The sequence below is a fragment of the Chinchilla lanigera genome, unplaced genomic scaffold (genome assembly GCF_000276665.1).
Source record: "Chinchilla lanigera isolate Chin_1 unplaced genomic scaffold, ChiLan1.0 scaffold00034, whole genome shotgun sequence".
In the NCBI taxonomy this organism is placed as follows: Eukaryota; Metazoa; Chordata; class Mammalia; order Rodentia; family Chinchillidae; genus Chinchilla; species Chinchilla lanigera.
In genome coordinates, this window is record NW_004955435.1 from 4,660,990 (window position 1) to 4,673,588 (window position 12,599).

Sequence of the window (12,599 nt, forward strand, 5' to 3'; positions counted from 1 at the left end):
TTCACTTCTGAATTTACATTTTAGCATTGGTCTGTTATTCATTCAACAAATATTTATAGGGATATATAGTATAAGAGTTACGGTTTTCAGTGAATGGATAGATGTACATGATAAGGAAAGCAGATAAAGTCTCCGTCATCGTGGGTCTTACTTTCTGTTGGGGAGATACTGTCACGCAACGAACAGCTAGCAGTAAGTAAAATGCAGTGCTTACCCAGCATGAGTAAAGCCCTGGCTTGAACCCCCAGTATCGAACGCAATCTAAAAGTAAAATTTGAGGTTACTTTCCAGGAATCATCCTATTTTGCCTCATGCATAAATGTTGTTACTTGGAACGTTTACATTATTTAGCATGTATAGTCCTTGTTTTCATCTATAAAAGCTGTTTCTATGAAAATGTAACACTTTTTAAAAGTAATTTTTAATTGCTAAAAATTATAAGCATTGTGTACAGAGTTTTTTTTGTTTTTTTTTTTTTTTTTTGGTTTTTCTCCGGTACCGGGAACCGAACTCACGACCTTGCACTTGACAGGCAGGCGCTTTGCCGCTGAGCTAAATCCCCAGCCCCATGTGTACAGAGTTGAAGTTGTATTAAATTAATGGAAATTTAGTAATAAATTCTGAGTGTAGGATATAGATTAATAAACATATTTAGCTCGGTATCATTCGGGTAATTAGTTCATATTCAGATTTATGTATTGTCCTGAAGTCAGCACAGAATCTTTTTAGGTTTATAATTAATAAATAATATATTGTGCTACTTTATGTGTTAAGTATTTGATTTCTGATTTTAAGCTTTTAATTTGTTAAAAGCAACTTTATCTGTGTTTAAAGACACATTCAAAGGGGGCAGGGAGGGACACGCTTGTAATCCGTGCCCCGGAGGGTGGGGCGGGAGCAGCACCACAAGTTCAAGGCCAGCCGGGGCTGCGTACTGGGCTTCAGTTAAGTGTCCCTTTCTAGCACAGGTGCTCAAGGCTGAGGGTCGATAACCCAGTGGCAGAGTGCTCGCCGAGCATGTAACGCCCTGGGTTTGATCCCTAGCACCACGAAGGGGTGAAGGGGGAACCTCAGCGACCCGTACTTAATCTCCTTGGGGTCACGTGCTCCTTTAAGAATCTGATACGACTATAGACCCTTATTCCATAAAAGTTAATCTAAGTGTGGACATACGTGTTGCAGATAGTTTAAAAGGGTCTGCCAACTCCTTGTAACCTGTCCTTTTACCCCAGGTTTAGAGACTGTTCCGTGCTAATGTTGTTCATAGCTCTGCAGGTGACATGAGTAATGTGTTACTTTGTTGTCTCTTCTGTTAGGCTTGCCTCATTTTTCTGCTGGTCTTTTCCGCTGTTGGGGAAGGGATACGTTCATTGCACTTAGAGGTCTTTTGCTGGTTACTGGACGCTACTTAGAGGCCAGGTAAGAGATCGGAAAAGTTACCGTGCAAGCTTATGTCCCAGTGCTTTGTACCCGCTCTTCACACGTCTTCCTTCCCCACCTGCTGTCAGCAGCATGTGAGAGCTGTTTTCCTTAGCCGTTTCTATTTTTCATACATTCATTTAATAGGGTCATGGAAGATAATTTTAAGAGAGGAAAAAATCCTTGAGGTTACTAAATTCTGTTCTTTCACATTAAGGTCAGGCTGTCTTCAGTATTTGCAAACTTATTTCAATAAAACAAAATTTGTGACTATTCTGTGCCTCGTATAACAAAGGCAGTGCTGGTTCTCTGAGTCTTACAGAAAGATAAGTCAGGTTTCCCTGTATTTGTTTTCAGGCCTTGCGACCTCCAGTTTCATGTTTGCTAGACCGAAAGCAGTGTTCTCTTCGGTCTGGGGAGCGCGAGCAGACACGAGTGGTCGTAGGGCTCCGCGGCAGCGCGTCTCGCTGTGCTGTGCGCAGAGCAGTGCTGCCGCCGCCCCGGAGAGTTGGTCAGAAAGGCAGGCCCCGGGCCTGCGCAGACCGCTGAGCCCCGACCTGGAGCGGGGGCCAGCAGGGGTGCTGGCGGAAACTTGTCTTCGCAAGGTTCCCAGTTACCAGCAGCCTGAGCGTGAAATTCGAAGCACAGTTCTGCAGGGTAAAACTGAGCTTGAAGCGTTTGCTGTATATGGCACCTTATTTTGGTCCCCTCAGAAGAGTAGCTGAAATTGCCCTCTTTAAGTACCAGCAGTATTTTTTCTTCTCACAGGTGGAGTGATGGGCATTAGACACATAGAATTAATAAAATTTCTGAAAGGTTTAGCTGAAAATCACTAATGGCTGGACATCTTTCAATGACTTTTTCCAGGATCGTACAGATAGCAAACCTAAGATTTAGACCTCAGCCCTCTTGTTCTGTAGTAATTTCATGTTCTTTCTGGAATAACATGTCCTCCCACAGGCTCAGTTTTCATTTGGTATGTGATAGTAGAACGATACCTTCAAAGATAAACTGTCTTTGACCAGTTTCTAAACATGTTTTTCAACGTTAACTTGTACCTATTTGTTTTCTTACACATTTGCTTTGCTCTTGATGGCTGCTTTTTTAAAATAATACAATTCATGTTGATAGTGACTTGGATTTTGAAATGCTGTGGATTTCAAACATAGATTCTAGGGCTAGACATACAGCTCAGTGGCATAAGCGTCTCCCTGGCAAGTGCAAGGTCCTGAGTTCAATTCCCAGTCCAAAAAAAAAAAAAAAAAAGATTCCAGAGCTGTGAGGGACTGGAAAACTGCCCAATTCCTAACTCCACAGATGAAAACGCTCTTCCAGAGAGGGAAGTTCGCAGATTGTTAGGGGAGCGGCGACGGCTGGCGTCGGGGTTTCTGACCCTATCGTGGTCATAATGTGACAGAATAAGCATTGATTACAGCAAGTAAGGCCGGGTTAACATGCGTCCGACATAGAATCATGGAAAGTGACCGTTTTTTGTCTCCATCTGTTCGTTTTCATTTCAAATGACCTGTGGAACGGCGTTGTTCCAGGAACATTATCTTGGCGTTCGCTGGCACTCTGCGGCACGGTCTCATTCCCAACCTCCTCGGTGAGGGCGTGCACGCCAGATACAACTGCCGGGACGCCGTGTGGTGGTGGCTGCAGTGTGTTCAGGATTACTGCACATGCGTCCCGAACGGGCTGGACATTCTCAAGTGCCCGGTTTCCAGGATGTACCCAACGGACGACTCTGCGCCTTTGCCTGCTGGCACACTGGTAAAAATAATTCCTTCCTAAAATAGGGTTTCTGTTTTTAATGTAAAATAAATATAACTAAGAGTCTCAATCTTAAGCATTATTCAGATATCAACATGTATGTAGCTCGTGTTGTCCTGTGAGAGATGGCAGAGTTAAGACTGCTCCTTGCCTAAAGAGCAGGCAACATGGTAGGCGAATCGACGTGTCGATACGTACTAGAACCGTCGCAGGACGTCACAGGGAAGTGCTGTGTAGTCTCATGAGAGACTCGCGGGGGGTCAGGGAGGGCTCCAGACGGTAGCGAGAGCTCTGCCTGCCTGAGCCTCCCGTGGTCCGCACGGGTTTAGGAGAGCCGAGGCGGGTGCCCGGTAGCGAAGAGGCGGGCCGCGAAGCACAGAGCACTGGGCTGGTTGGGGCGCGGTGCGGCCCGGTGCGGTTCCGGCCCAGGCTGTGGCGGAGAGGCGGTAGGAGGAGGCCTTGCCGACCAGTCCAGGACCTCAGAGTTTATCGTGGGCACTGGATGAACATTTTGTTTTAGTTTTTTCCTCAGTGAGAAATGTACAGAGATCAGACTTGGGCTGCTTCTAACCTGCTTTTGTTATAGTTTATTTGTGTGGCTTCGGGCAAGGCTGAAGGCTCTGGCAGGGCCCGTGCGTGCGTCTCCAGGATGTGTGTATCGTGAAGGACTCAGAGACATGGACCATAAGATTTTTATCTGTCTTCTGATGTCAGCTGAGACATTTCAGTGACATGGACTCATGTTGCCAGGAGGATATTTATTTTGCACATAACTAATTTTGTCCATAATTCGTCAAAACAATTCCACATAGGCCGGGCGTGGTGGCGCACACCTGTCATCCCAGCATTCGGGAGGCTGAGGCAGGAGGATCGCTGCGAGTTCGAGACCAGCCTGGGCTACAAAGTGAGCGCAAGGCGGGCCTGAACTGCATAGCAAGACCCTGTCTCAAAAAGACCAAAAGAAAAATTCTGCAGCATATTTAAAATGTTTTATAACTTCTACAATTACTAGCAGAATTTTTGAGAGTTTTGATTTTAGTTAGTGTTTTTTTAATGAAATATAATTAAATAAAACAGGACTGTAAACATTTTGCTTCTGACCATTTTCACCTTCTTTTTAAAAGTATAATTTTATATCCTATACATCATCCTAGTGTAACATTTATTCGTTATATGGATAAAGAGGATTACTTACTCTGTATACTTACTAAGAATATTTTCTGAAGTCACTATAGATACCCAAATTTAAGAGCATCACTTTTATGCATAATTTACGAAATTTATCCAATTACCTGTGTATGCAAGTAAGATCAGCTACACTAAATTAAGTGCTAGTATTTATTACTCTTGCAGAAACTATACAAGCTAATTAGATTTATTGTCATGTATCAGTAAATGTATAAATTACTTCATGTCAAATATCTGAATAGTTAAAAGTACTAATACTAAATACCCATGTGCCACACTGCGTTATTGGATGGCTGGAGCACACCTCCAGCCACCCCGATCCAGAGGAAAGTATGTTTCCACGTTACTTTATTGTGGGGCTTGGGGTACTGTAAGGAGGAGTGTACTTTAACAAAAGTAATGTCCATGATGTCTTGAACAGGATCAGCCACTGTTTGAAGTGATACAAGAAGCGATGCAGAGGCATGTTCAGGGCATACAGTTCCGGGAAAGAAACGCTGGTTCTCAGATCGATCGAAACATGAAGGACGAAGGTACATACCTCAGTCCGTGGTGAGAATGTACTGTGCTGTGAAACTAACCCTTGTAATCGTCCGTCTGCGTCACGGATATTAGTGTGTACAACCTCAGGAAATAACAGTGGATGGATTAACACAGCCGGGCCTTACAGCCCGCACCTGTAGCCCAGCTGCCCAGGCGCCGAAGCTGACTGCGAGTCCCAGGCCAGTGTGGGCAGCGCAGCGAGAGCTTGTGTCCAGGTGGAAGGTCAGAAGGGCTGACGATGCGGCGCCGTGACCGCACACCCTTGGCTTCATCCCCAGAACCACAAAAAAACAAAATGTAACACATTTCATGAGCTCAACTTTTTTTTTTAGTTTCCAGAGGAAAGATAGGACCAGGGATATAGCTCACCAGCACAGCTCCTGCCTGTCAAGTGTGAGGTCCTGAGTTCGCTTCCCGGTACCAAAAGCAAACAAACAGGGGAAAGATTAAGTTTTACATCTTCTTCAGCCATTTTCAAGGATAGTACGGGTGGTTGCAGTTTATGATCACAGTAGTTATTGCTATGAATTAAGTGCCTACTGTGTGCTGGGCATTGCTCTAGCCTCCTTACCTGAGTTATTCCCAGTTAACACTCCCAAGAATGTTGCAGATGAGGTGTGTTGTTCCCATTTTTTTGTTTGGTTTTCTTTTTTGGGACAAGGTCTCACTGTGTAGCCCAGGCTGGCCTAGAACTCACAGGAATCCTCCTGCCTCAGCCTCCCAAGTGCTGGGATTACAGCCATGTGCCCCCCACCCAGCTATTGTTCTCGTTTTTACTGACGGAGAAATCTCAAGAGCAGCCAGCTCGGTGTCACACGGCAATCAGGTGGCCCAGGTAGGAGTTCAGTCACAGTCTGTTCCTGTGGCCTTGGCTCACATAAAGTACCCTTTGTAGGAAGGGTTTTCTTGTACGTCAGGTAAAAGTAAACAGCAGTTTGTAGAGCTCTTTTGAGTTCATCATAATTCCCATTTTACAGCTTGCTGTCATTACCAGCCAGTGCAAGACTAATGGTTTCATTTTTCTCACTGCTCTCACTCATTCTCATGAGTTTGCTGTATATTAGTTTTGTAAACACATACCAGACATGTAAAATATATATTGTTTAGTATGCATGCAGTTTTTTTTACTTTTGAATTTTCAAAAGAATTAGAGATTCATGAAAGCTTCAAAAATACTGTGTAGAGTTCTGTGACGCCTTCACCTGGCTTCCCCCAGCAGAATCTCTTAAGTAACTGAAGCACAATATCAGTCAGAAAATTGGCACCAGTGCAATACTTGTCACTAGGTTGTGGGCTCCGTTGAGTTTGCACGGTTCTACATTCGTACATCCGTGTCTGGGGGTGCGTGCGTGCGGCTCTGCAGTCTCACCCCACATGTGGCTTCACATGGAGTCAAGATGCAGAGCCAGTCCCTCGCCGCGGAGATCTTCGGGTGCCCCTTACACCACGGCCACCGGCTCAGCCCCAGCCCTGGTCTCCAGTGACCCCTCGTCTGTTTTGCCTCTCTCTAGTTTTGTCACTTGGAGAATATCGTATAAATTGAATCATATAGTTTGTAATCTTTTGAGCGACTTTTGTTTCTCCCAGTAAGCATCATGCCCTTGAGATCTGTCCCAAGTTATTGCATGTATCAGTAGTTGATGCTTTTTTATTGCTGAGTAGTACTCCCTTTTAGGGATATGTCAGTTATTTAACTATTCATCAACCGAAGGACACTGGGTAGTTTCCATGTCTTGATGAATGCAAAATGAATATTTCTTATGTAGATTTTTGCATTTATAGGTTTCATTTCTCAGAGATAAGTGTCCAAGAACATGAATCAGTCCTACAGTAAGTACATGTTGTACTTGATGAGAAATACAGGCTATTTTCCCGACTGCTTGTGCCATTCTACAGTCCCACTAAGCTGGATGCCAGGGCGTATGCCTGTCCCAGCACTCGGGAGGCTGAGGCAGGAGACCGTAGTGAGTTCCAGGCCAGCCTGGGCTACACAGTGAGCTCAAGGCCAGCCTGAACCTCATAGCGAGACCCTGCCTCAAAAAGACAGAAAAAAAAAAAAAAATACAGTCCCACTGCAAACTGGAGCAGTCCCCTTTCTCCAGGGCTTTCCTCTCACCCTGTCTTAGCGGCCCTGCAGGCTGGTCAGGCCACTGTACAGCATGGCTTTAATGTGCATTTCCCTAAGGTTCGACGCTTCAGGTGCTTTCCTGCCGTCCGATTTCCCTCTTGGCTGAAGTGGGTGTGACTTGTGCCCGTTTTCACATTGATTACTGGAGGTTCTTAGCTACTGAGGATCACTTAATACTGTCGGGAATTTCCGATAGTGACGTTTGCGGGTTCGGCCGTTTGTGAGTGTGCAGTTCCGTGGCTTTAGGTGCGCTCACACTGTCGAGCAGCTGGCACTGCCCGTCTGCGCGGTTCACCTCCGTCCCGCGCTGAGACTGCCCAGGAGGCAGCAGCTCCTCCCTGCGCCTTTCCCCGGCTCTGGGGAATTACTCTTCTCACTGCTGTCCCGTGACTTTGATCAGTTCAGTTTCTGTTGCTATAACCAAATACCCATGGCTAGGTACTTTATAAAGAAACAGTGGGTTGTTTATTTAGCTTACAGGCTTCAAGGCTGAAAGTCTAAGACCAGTGAGCCCTGCCGGTTGGACCTCTGCCGAGAGCCCCTGCTCCATCTCATCACGGCAGGGGGCCTCCTGACTGTGAGGTGATAACAAGATAGGAAGCCGGAGAGATCCAGGGTCAGACTCCCTGTCCTGTAACGGCTCATTCTCGTGGAAACTCACTCGGTGAGAGCGTCGTGAATCTCCAGAGACCAAACCATCTTTCCGTAGACCCAGCCTCTTCCGACTTCCACGGTGTGAGCTGGGCGTGGTAGCGCTCGCCTGTAATCCCAGCACTCCAGAGGCAGAGGCGGGAGGATTGCTGTGAGTTCAAGGCCAGCCTGGACTATATAGCGAGTTCAAAGCAAGGCTAAACTATATGGCGAGACCCTGTACCAAGCTTCCAAAACATGAAGCTGGGTGGGTGAGGGCAACAAACGAGGGCTTCTGCATACCATAAATGAAAGGACATTTGTGCCTTGTTTCTGACTTTCTTCATTAAGTGTACATTTAGAAGGACTTAACCGGGTTGTAGTATATGTCAGAATTTCATCCTTTTTTTAGCCCTTTTTTATTGTGATAAAAATCTAAAATTAGGGGCTGGGGAAATAGCTCAGTGGCATAGCACCTGCCTGGCAGGTCGTGAGGTTGTGAATTTGATTCCCAGTACCAAGTAAAATCTAAAATTGAATTTACTGTCATAACCATTTTGAAGTGTATAGCTCAGCAGTGTTAAGTGTATTCACATTGCTGTGCAGAAGATTTCTAGAACTTTTTCATCTTGGAAGGCTGGAACACCATCCCATTAAACATTAGTTCTCCTCTTCCCTTCCCACTCCCCCAGCCTTTCTGCTTTTTGTTTTTATGATTTTTGGGTTTTTTTTTGTAACAGGAATCAAACTCAGGACCTTGTACTTGCCAGACAGGTGCTGTGTTTTCATGATTTCAACATTAGATATTTCATACAAATAAAATCATACAATATTTGTCCTTCTATCCTAATCTATGTCACTTACCCTAAATTTGTTACAGAATTTCCCCCTTTTTCAAGGCTGCATAGTTTTTCGTGCCTGTGTATATACCACATTTCCTTTATCCATTCTTCTGCCTGTACACATTTGGTATACTTCCCCTTTTTATCTGTGTGAGCAGTGCTGCACTGAACGTGGTTGTGCAAATATCTTCTCAAGATCTTGCCTTTTTAGTTCTTTTGGATATACATCCAGGGGTGTAATTGGTAGATCACGTGGTGATTTTATTTCTAAATTCTGAGGGGCCTCTGATGCTTTCATAGTGGCTACCCCACTCGCACTCACTAACAGTGCACAAGTGTCCCGGGTGCCCTGCTTTGCTCCGCGGCCGGCCTGGTGGGTTTGAGCGGGCAGCTTGTTGTAGTTCTGATTTTCATTTCCTGCGAGGTCCGTGGGTTGCGGCTCTGTGGGTTGCCCGCGACAGCCCGGGGTCCTCCGGCGCCGTTACCTGGCTTGTGCCTGTGAGTCGGCCTCGCGCTCTGCAGAGCCAGTTCGCTCTTCGTGTTTAGTTTTCCAGGTAAACTTCGCCCTGGTTTTTGAGGGAAAGAAAAAGGTTACCGAGGTTGGGCAGCTTTTCCTGTGCTCGTTGGCCACAGGTGCACCTCTTCAGAGGTCCGCTCAAGCCCTCTGCCCATGTTCTAACTGGGTGGTTTGGGGTTTCTGTGTGGGGTTGTAGGGGTCTTTGTATGTTCTAGATACAAACCCGTCTCAGACGCGCTTTGCGAGTGTCTCCCCCTGCACTGTAGGTTGTCTTTCTACAGTTGTGAGAGTGTCCTTTGATGCGGAAGTTTCTAACTTTGATGAGCCTGGTTTATTTATTTGTTCTTTCGTTACCCATGCCTTTGGCCACACGTTACGAAGCTTTTGTCCTGTGTTTTCCTGTGAAAATTGTATAGCTTCAGCTCCTATATTTAGATCCTACATCCGTCTTGAGTTAATTTTCATATCTAGTAACAGTCGCTGATACTTTAGTCTAAGAAAAGTCAGTAGAAGTAGAATTCATGTTGAAAGTCTTTTGTGATATCTCTGAATTCTTTTAGTTTTTAAATTATGAAATATTTCAACTTACAAGATGCAGTGTAAAGTTTACTTTGGAACCTAGCACTGAGATTAAGTGAGTATTAATATTTGGCTATGTTTCCCTCACATATTTTCATGTTACTTTGAAAAGAACTATATCAAATATATCCAAAGCTTCGTTTCTCGTTTTTCCTTCTTTTCTAGAATTAATGACTATCCTATAATCAGGCTTACTTTTTTTTTTTTTTTGGTTTTTTGGGACAGAGTCTTACTGTGTGGTTCGAAATGGCCTTGAACTCACTACATAGTCCAGGCTAGCTTCAAATTCATGGGGATCTTCCTGCCTCAGCCTCCCAAGTGCTAGGATTATAGACATGTGGCACCACACCCAATCAGCTTACTATTTCCATGTTGTTTTTATACTTTACGTGCTTATGTGTTTCAGTGTCCGCAAATCACATGTACTGTATCATGTGGTATTTACTCAGTGTGCTCCTGTAATATATACTGTGCGTAAACTAATGTAGTTTCAAAATTTACACAAATAATGCATTAGACATAGCCATGAAGACAGACATAGTTGTATGTACTAGTACTTATGTTTTAAGTTTTTACAGAAAAGATCTCTTATTATACATATCCTTTTGTACCTTGTTTAATCATTTTGTCTTAGTAATGTATCAGTTTTAACTCATGCAAATCGTTTGTTGATTTTTTTTTTTTTCCTTTTTTTTGGTACCAGGAATCGAACTAGGACCTTGCACTTGCCAGGCAGGCACTTAGGCCGCTGAGCTAAATCCCCTGCCCCCTTTGTTGATTTTAAATTATGAGAGTTTCCCAGTGTATAGACACCAGTATTCATTCACTCCTCTACTGAGCACTCCTTTATTTTTTTCCTAATATAAACAGCGTTACAATGAATATTCTGATACACTTCTACCTGTGCACATCGGTAAGAGTTTCTCTAGAGCATATGTAAAGGTAAATGAAATCGTTACATGGCTGAACATACACATCTTCAACTTGTAAGGTGTTGTTACCAAACGGATCTTCAGAGTAGTTGTCCTGGTTTATTATATCCGTTTAAACTTTTGTAAATGTTTTAAATAAAATGTTTACTTTTATATACTATATAATATATGTTTATTATAAAATGTTTCGTGTTTTGTTTTTTTGGGTTTTTTTTGTCTTTTTGAGACAGGGTCTCGCTCTGCAGTTCAGGCTGGCCTCGAGCTCACTTTGTAGCCTAAGCTGGCCTCAAACTCGCAAGGATCTTCTGCCCCAGCCTCCCTAGTGCTGCAATTACAGACATGCTCCACCGTGCCCGGCAAAAACTTGTCATTAAAATGAAAATGTTTGATTTTACTTTTCTAGGTTTTAATATAACTGCAGGGGTCGATGAAGAGACGGGGTTTGTTTACGGCGGAAACCGCTTCAACTGCGGCACGTGGATGGACAAGATGGGGGAGAGCGACAGAGCCAGGAACAGGGGCGTCCCGGCCACGCCCAGGTAGCTCGCGGTAACAGTGCTTCTGCGCCGCACCCTTTTGCCTTACCACGGCCTTTGGGTATTTTGCTTGTGTGTTGGTGCGGGGACTCAAACTCAGGACCTTGCGCCCGCCAGGCAGGTGCTGCAGCGCTGGGCTCTGTCCCTGGCCCTGCCGTGTTTTTAAAGAACGCTCACACTTGCGGAATTCTTTACTCTGTTCGCCGTGAATTCTTTGTGTGAAATCAGCCGTGGTCTGCTTCCTCCGCGGCCCCGCTTCCTTGTCCATTCACCCCCTGCGCTTCCCATTGTGAAATCGCACGGCCCTCTGGGTCTACGTCATCAGGCAGCTCTGCGCTTCTGGAAGGTAGGGTGTGGCTCGCAGCCCCTCAGGAGAGCAGTACGTTCGTTTCGGCGGTGAACCTTTCCGCTGACCTCACTCCAGTGTAAGCACTGCAGAGTGCCTGTCTTTTGCTGACTCGTGTTCTGTCTTTTACAAAATTTTTCACTTCTTGAACTTTTTCTCCCTGATACTTGTTGTTTATCCCAGAATTTATCATCTAAGGGCTTTTTGTGATTTCAGAAGCTTTCAGCAAACAGCTTCTGCTGTGTTAAACTAAGGGGCTGTTTCCTTATTCACAGTTGTATCTTCATTTAGCATTATTCAAAAACCAGCGACGAGCTGCTGTAAGAGCTGGAGTGTAGCTCAGTGGTACACCACTTACCTAGCGTGTGTGAGGCCTTGAGATTGACCTGGAGCACATTAAACAAAAGAGTTGCTATCTTTACTTTGTAAATTCTTTTACAAGCCTATTTTTGGGGCACATGTTTAGATTTTATATTTTTTTATTTTCCTTAAAAATGAGCTTCTGAAATGTTAGAAAAATAAACAGTGGCAGGACAGTAATAAGTGAGATTGCCTTTAGGGTGTACTGCGTATTCCTTACAGAGTGAGGGTTTTTCCAGCAGGTAGTTGTTTGTATAATATGCCAGTTGTAATACCTGTTATGCAGCGCTGTGTGTGTGCAACTAGGGGTTAAACACAGGGCCTTTGTATCGAGCTGCACCCCAGCACTTTAGTTTCAAGGTTGGGTCTCACTGACTTGCCTAGGCTGGCATCCAACTTGCAGTCTGCCTGCCTCAGCCACATAAGCTTGTGGGAGTACAGGCATGCACGGCCAAGCCCAGCTGAAACGCCTTTGTAAATAATGCTTAAGTGAGTCCAACTTACAGAGTAAACTTTATTTGTAATTGTAGGGATGGGTCTGCTGTGGAAATCGTAGGCCTTTGCAAATCTGCAGTTCGCTGGCTGCTGGAATTATCCCAGAGAAATATTTTCCCTTATCACGAAGTTAGAGTGAAAAGGCACGGTAAGCTGTTTGTTTACAAAGACATTTCTGATGTATCCTCTACGTACTTAACCTGCGTTATTATCATTTGATTGAGTCAACTAATATTGGAAAACCTTAAATTGTAAGAGGAAAGAAAAATAATTTACTAACGTGGAAATGGTAACAGACCTGGTTACTAACC

General features: G+C 44.6%; 1 protein-coding gene across 1 annotated transcript in view; it reads left to right on the forward strand.

The window, feature by feature from the left end:
• Agl (amylo-alpha-1, 6-glucosidase, 4-alpha-glucanotransferase) overlaps window positions 1-12,599 on the forward strand; it is a gene marked incomplete at its 5' end in the record, with an annotated part of 62,298 nt that overhangs the window by 38,848 nt on the left and 10,851 nt on the right. The window contains 5 exon segments of the mRNA XM_013516512.1: window positions 1,317-1,419; window positions 2,967-3,192; window positions 4,802-4,913; window positions 10,955-11,090; window positions 12,324-12,436. Coding sequence (XP_013371966.1) covers window positions 1,317-1,419; window positions 2,967-3,192; window positions 4,802-4,913; window positions 10,955-11,090; window positions 12,324-12,436 — 690 coding nt within the window.